At 41.4% G+C, this 7,497-nt stretch overlaps 1 protein-coding gene across 1 annotated transcript; it reads right to left on the bottom strand.

The window, feature by feature from the left end:
- Nucleotides 1-590: 590 nt before the first annotated feature.
- hesx1 (HESX homeobox 1) lies at nt 591-2,539 on the bottom strand. The gene is made up of 4 exons (XM_056405156.1): nt 2,369-2,539; nt 1,504-1,652; nt 1,239-1,340; nt 591-1,068 (listed from the first exon to the last, which is right to left on the bottom strand). Exons 1-4 carry the CDS (start codon nt 2,478-2,480, stop codon nt 889-891), a joined length of 543 nt encoding a protein of 180 aa, XP_056261131.1. The 5' UTR covers nt 2,481-2,539; the 3' UTR covers nt 591-888.
- Between the last annotated feature and the right edge of the window lie 4,958 nt (nt 2,540-7,497).

Here is a 7,497-nt window from a genome sequence, read left to right as displayed (position 1 = left end):
ACCAATCAGAGCCGGCCGCGTAATTCACTTTTTTCTTTTCTTTTCTTTTCTTTTCTTTTTCCTCAGTGTGTCAGTGAGTGAGTGACATCGTGGACACAAAATAAATTGTTTGAAAAAGAACTGAATGACTGAATCAAATTGGATTTAAATGTGTCAGTTTTATATGTTTTATATAATGTATATTAAATTTTATTTCATTATGTGGCCAATCTCTCTCATGGATTCATAATGTTTCTTATCAAACATTAATAATACTCCAGTTTCCATGTAAAAAAATAATTCCAATAAAAGAAATACCTGGAAAATAGATTATATACACACACACACACACACACACGCACGCACACACACACATGCACGCAAGCACGCACGCACGCACGCACGCACACACACACACACACACACACTACTTTGGGCAGATCTTTTTGTGATTTTCTGAGCTCAGATCTGTAAAAAGCTGATTCTGTAACATCTGTCAGGCTGATGACTGACATGTCTTGATGACTGTGGACATGGTGAAGTCATGTGAGGATCAGCAGATTTATATTTAGTTTTATTAGACTTTGTACAGAAAACAGAAACATATTTACATTATTGACACTGAGCTCATCATGACACAGTCTGATCTCCAAACTTCATCTGTTCTGGTCCCTCACTAATCAAACCTGATCATCAACAATGTCAAACTGCCAAAATCGATCAGCTGGATGTGTCAATAATCAATAATCACTGTCACATGACAGCTCATCAGCAGACCTTCATTTATCAGCATTTGTTTTGACAGTTGAGTTTCTGTGCGGCATTTGAAGGAGGGAAGAAGAACGACAGAAGGTGAAGACACTGATGAAGTGATGATGAGAAGATCAGAAACAGCACGGACGTCCTTCATCACTCCTCCTCCTCCAATCCCTCCTCCTGCTCCTGCAGCTGGATGCGGGAGGCGAGCTCCTGCTCACTGACCTTCAGTTGACCTATGACTCCCAGGTCAGCCACGGCCGTCTGGACCAGCCGCAGACGGGTCTCTCTGAGGGAACGCCTCAGCTTGGCTCGCCGGTTCTGAAACCAGATCTGAGAAGAGAAGAAGAACTTTATGTTCTAATTTAAGATGTTTATTATAGATAATTTATCATATATCATGTTATAGGCTCTGAAGTTCCCTCTCTGTGTAACTGTCCTGCTGTCGTACAGAGACTCCGCAGGAAGAACTTCAACCAGAACTAATTAAACTCAGTCTGAACCTGGATCCGGTCCTCGTCCAGGTCCAGTCTCCCAGCCAGCTGCTCCCTCAGCTGGATCCCTGGATAACAGTTCACCTGGAACACCGTCTCCAGGACGCTCACCTGCACACACACACACACACACACACAGAGACACACAGAGACACACACACACACACACGCACAGAGACACACACACACGCACACACACACACGGAGTGAATGACTCATTCATTGATCGTTTGAATGATTGATTGATTGATTGATTGATTGATTGATTGCTTACCTGGCTGTTGGTGAAGGCGGTGCGCGGTCGGCGGCCAACGTACCAGTTTGATGTCGGTCTGTGTGTCAGCTGAGGATGAGGATGAGGATGAGGATGAGGATGAGGATGCTGCTGGATGAAGCAGAGACTGTTTCCTCTGTTCTCCTTCTCTGTGGAACATTAAACATTAAATATTTAAGATATGTACAGACATATATGTGTTTTCCATAGACCGTTGTTACGTCAATGTACATCAGTAAACACACACACACACACACACACACACACACACACACATATCAACTGGGTTGAATCAACAGTGTGTTTAGGTTTATCTTAGTTAATTTAGTTCAGTTAAGTTGAATTAGTTAAATGTGATGGAGCTGACGAGACCCTGAGTAATTAACGGAGCACCTCGTTCAAACAGCTGTTGTTAAATCACATATGAAGCACAAAGCAAATAAAAGTCATTCAGACATTTTCTCATGTGACCAGAGTAACACTGGTCTGCTGATGGACAGGTGAACTGTTTACCTGAAGGTGTCAGATTACACAGGAATGTTTTAATTACAGCAGCTGATTCATTTAAAATGTGAATGAAAGCTACTGAAGTCAGACAGTTACACGAACGAGTCACAGTGTTTCTGTAATAGAAAGATGCTTTTATTCTGAAAAGATTTTGTCTCTTTATGATTTTATACTTTAAAGTGGATTTGACATGTGACCTTCATCCACAGAGACACACTGCTCTGATCCACTCATCAGACTGAAACCTGTCCATCATCCTCCTCACATTTAATCTGTCAATATTCAATATTGATAATGCATCAGTTCTGTATTTCCTCTCCTGTTCTTCAGACTCTTCAGAGGAAGGTGTCTGTCTCACCTGTCCACGGCCGGTGGAGGTTCAGGCAGTTTCCTGCTGGATCCAGATCCAGACCCAGAATCCGATCGATGGAGAAGGTCGATCTGCTGTCTGCTGCCACGGCGGACGCCATGACGACCAACGTGTCTGATCAATGAGCAGGAAGTTCCCAGAGATCTGAAAACAACCAAAACAACTTCTTCTGAATCCACCGTGAAGAAACTGAGTGTTGCTCCGGAGACGGAGCCGAAGACTGAAGCTGCTTTAAATGAGACGACGAGCTCCAACCAAACTACAGGAGGTTTACCATGTGAATGAGACTCCCTGAGGTCCTCAGCTAATCTGTGTGTGTGTGTGTGTGTGTGTGTGTGTGTGTGACTGACAAACAGCACATTCACATTGTAGCTTATATATAATAAACTTTATTTATACAGCACTTTCTTAACAAAAATGACAAAGTACTTTACATAAATAAACATGTAAATAAAGACAGAAACAAATAAAACAATAAAACAATAAAGTACGTTAGATGAAAATATAGATTGTTCGTATCATAAGAAAATAAAACACAACAAAATAAAAAACAAATTAAACACAACAAAATAAAACACCAAATAAAACACTACAAAATAAAACACCAAATAAAACAACAAAATAAAACCCTACAAAATAAAACACCAAATAAAACAACAAAATAAAACCCTACAAAATAAAACAACAAATAAAACAACAAAATAAAACCCTACAAAATAAAACACCAAATAAAACACTACAAAATAAAATACTTAATAAAACAACTAAATAAAACGCAACAACATATCAAACATTCATAAAAAGCTTTCTGATCAAATATTTTAAGAAGAGTTAAAGATGCTTCCAGTCTGATCTCATTTAGTAGACTGCTCCACAGTACTGGGGCTCTGTACCTGAGTTTCCCCTCAGGTGATACTACGTTTGTGTTTGTGTGTGTGTGTGTGTGTGTGTGTGTGTGTGTGTGTGAGAGAGAGAGAGAGATTAGACAGCAACACAAAGCGAATCACCTCCTTTTCTTCTGAATTACCAAAGTAGAAAATCAGTAGAGTTGTGACAGAGGAGGGTCCGTCCTCCTGCTGCAGGTCTGAGTTGAAACTAATAATAATAATAATAATAATAATAATAATGATAATGAGACTAGAATAATGCTATTAGCCTAATCTGTGTGTGTTGTGATGCAGATGAAGCTCGTAGCGTCTGAATGCAGGTGGAAGCAGCAGGGAGGAAAACCTTTTCACAACCAGATTAGCTGCTAATGAACCAGCAGCACACTTGTTTGTTTATCCCTCATTGGGGGGTGGGGGTGGGGGTGGGGGTGGGGGTGGGTCACAGGTGAAGAGGAAGGACACCTGAACTCTGACTCTGTGTGACCGCAGAGAAGGAAGGGTTCAACTATCTGGAAATAAACTGATTGACTTTCTCCAAGATATCAAGACAGAAGATCCAGTTTAATCTCATGTCTCTAGGAGGTTAGCTTATTTTAGTTTAGCATAAGACTGGAGGAATAGGGAAACAGCTGACCTGGAAACTTTGGGAAGCTGTGCAACTACACTGAGCATGTGCGAGCCGGTGTAAACAGGAAGTAGCTTGTCTCCTCTGCAGTAAATCCTCTGAAGGAGGAACAGCAGAGACAGTTGTAGCATTAAAACAGAGAATGTAAGTGAACAGCAGCTGCTGCAAAGACAACAAGGTCAGTAACACTGTCATTCATTATCATGTTGTATTCACCACTGGTAGTCCAGGCTGATGACAGCCAATCAGGAGAGACCCTGGCTGTGACCTCATCGTTTACAGAGGTCTCACTCTCTGTCCAGACTACAACACAGTCCCAGAGCTTTCAAAATAAAACGCAACCCCAGAGTTTTCAAAGTAAAACAGGTCCAGTGCTCATGTGGATGGAGGAGAAAACTTAGGAAAAGAAATGCATTTTAAAACCAAAACGTAGTCGTGTGGACGGAGCCTGAGACGTGAGGAGCTCAGAGAAAACTCTGATCAGGATTCCTGCTGGATGCCTCTGTTCACATCCAACCAGGAGGAGAGACAAGCTGCTTCTCAGTCTTCATGAGTCGGATGATGTACAACTCCACCCTTCAGTCAGAAGATGGATGGACCAAAACAACAGTTTGGGATGAGGATGGATTACAATATTCCCTGTCATGATTAAAGGCTCATTCTCTGATTAACATGAATGTGTTCATGAGACTGTGATGCGTCCAGGGAGGTCAGAGGGTCACAGCATGTTGCTCTTCCTTCAGGAATCATTAATATCACAGTTAATGTCATGGACACCTGACCAGTAGTTTGTATATATCATATCCTGTGTGACTCAGTCTGATGTTCTGAAGAAATGAACAGATCACTGAAGAAGAAACATGTAAAACATAAATATAAACATGTATCCAGACAGTGGAGGGTTAACTGAATCTGTCTGTAACTTATAATCTTAGACAAACTCTTCAGATTGTAAATCGTCCTGAGTCACAGTTAAACTGCATCAGATAACTGAGCTCAAAGCTCGACAGTAAAGTGACTGATTGACCAGACGAACCAGGTCAAAGGTCACAGATAAAAACCATGTCTGCAGAGCTGGTGGAGAGAGAAAGTAATACAAGAGTGTCCAGTGTGTAAGAGGAGATCGTCAAAGACTGAACCACCTGTTTGTTTGTCCCTGAAGAACCTGTGTGAGGACTTCTTACTGCAGAGACATCAGAGACCTTCAGCAGGGTCTGAGCCTCTCTGCAGTCTGCACTCTGAGAAACTCACACTCTTCTGTCTGGACCACCAGCAGCCAGTGTGTCTCGTCTGTCGAGACTCAAAGACACACACCAACCACAGCTTCAGACCCGTTGATGAAGCTGCAGAGGATCACAGAGAGGAGCTCCAGAAAGCCCTGAAGCCTTTACAAGAGAAACTGAAGCTGTTTAAACGAGTTAAAGGAGACTGTGACCAAACAACACAACACATCAAGGTCCAGGCCCGACACACTGAGAGCCAGATCAAGGAGCAGTTTAAGAAGCTTCACCGGTTTCTACAGGAGGAAGAGGAGGCCAGGATCACTGCTCTGAGGGAGGAAGAGGAGCTGAAGAGTCACATGATGAAGGAGAAGATGGAGGGTCTGAGCAGAGAGATAGCAGCTCTGTCACACACAGTCAGAGCCACAGAGGACGAGCTGAGAGCTGAAGACCTCTCATTCCTGAAGAACTACAAGGCTGCAGTGGACAGAGTCCAGCAGCGCCCCCTGCTGGAGGATCCACAGCTGCCCTCAGGAGCTCTGATAGACCAGGGGGGTGGAGGGGGATGGAGGGGGATGGAGGGGGATGGAGAGAGGTTGAGGGGGATGGAGGGGGGTGGATGAGGTGGCGGGGGGCAGGTTGAATGTGTAACAGCATCACTGTATATTTCTCTATATAATGTATATAAATATCATTGTGTTGATGTGTGTTGATATAGTGTGTAATATTCAGAGCTGTTGTCTGTTAGATTGAAATATGGAACCAGAGCTCATTGATCCTGAAGAGTCTCTGACCACTGAACCTTCAGACGTGGATGTCACATGATCTCTGCTTCCTGTCATTCAAACATGGTCTAATGTGTAGAAGAAGTCCATGTTGCCTGTAGAGAGCTGACAGGACTGGAGGTTTGTTCCTCCTGTTCAGGACAGTAACAGTAACAGTGTTTGTACAGATCACAGTCTGTGTCCAGTTTGTTCACAATCACAACGTGTCATATCTTTGATCTCTGCTGTTTCTCTCTCATTAATTACTGATGATGTCTGTTCACTCAACTAACTGATGACTTTTTTCTTCATGAACTAATAAAGCAGTCAAACGTGTTCATGTCCACTGAGTGTGATTTCAGCAGCTCAGTGACAAACAGCTGAATGTTGTTGTTCTCGTCTTCCTGCTACACTTTGTCAACTTCCTGTCCTAGCTTAATGCTAAACTTAGAACCTAGCTAACATTAGTTAGCTCAACTGTAGCTTAATGCTAAACTTAGAACCTAGCTAACATTAGTTAGCTCAACTGTAACTTAATGCTAAACTTAGAACCTAGCTAACATTAGTTAGCTCAACTGTAACTTAATGCTAAACTTAGAACCTAGCTAACATTAGTTAGCTCAACTGTAACTTAATGCTAAACTTAGAACCTAGCTAACATTAGTTAGCTCAACTGTAGCTTAATGCTAAACTTAGAACCTAGCTAACATTAGTTAGCTAAACTGCAACTTAATGCTAAACTTAGAACCTAGCTAACATTAGTTAGCTCAACTGCAACTTAATGCTAAAGTTAGAAACAAGCTAACATTAGTTAGCTCAACTGTAGCTTAATGCTAAACTTAGAACCTAGCTAACATTAGTTAGCTCAACTGTAACTTAATGCTAAACTTAGAACCTAGCTAACATTAGTTAGCTCAACTGTAGCTTAATGCTAAACTTAGAACCTAGCTAACATTAGTTAGCTCAACTGCAACTTAATGCTAAAGTTAGAAACAAGCTAATGTTGGTAACATAAACTGTAACTTTAGGATAAACTTAGAGACTGTATCTAAACCAGACGTTAGAAATGGTACAGTCCACTTTAGGGGTGTCAAAAGATTCTTCCAGAGATGAATATGAGAAATATATAGTAATAATTACAAAAACAGGTAAGAAATTTATATAAACTGTAGTTTTTACCTCTTTAGAGAAGATCCAAGTCTTAATCAGGGGTCAGACCCCCTCAATCCCCCCCATAATTCGAACCCTGCATTAGTGACTTTTGACTTACACTTTTTGTTTATATGATAAGCAGACCCACTCAAGTATTTGTGGTCATTTTGATGTGCGTCAGTTATATGAATGGGATGGACCATGAAGTTGATTGAACTCTTCTCTGAAACAGTTTGTTTTGTTGGCTTTTGAGTGTTCCTCAGGTTTTTATCTTTCACTTTTATCCCTTGTGTTTTTAATTCAAACTCTTCCATGTCTGTCTCAGACCATGAGATAATTGACGCATCAGATTTGAGCTTTTTTTATGTTGTGTGTTTCTTGTTGTATTTTATTGTACAGCACGTTAGTCAACCCTGGTTGTTTTAAATGTGCTTTACAATTAAACATGAACCTTCATGAAGGAGGATTC

Source organism: Seriola aureovittata, chromosome 2 (assembly GCF_021018895.1).
Source record: "Seriola aureovittata isolate HTS-2021-v1 ecotype China chromosome 2, ASM2101889v1, whole genome shotgun sequence".
In the NCBI taxonomy this organism is placed as follows: Eukaryota; Metazoa; Chordata; class Actinopteri; order Carangiformes; family Carangidae; genus Seriola; species Seriola aureovittata.
This window is presented reverse-complemented; position numbering and strand designations above follow the sequence as displayed.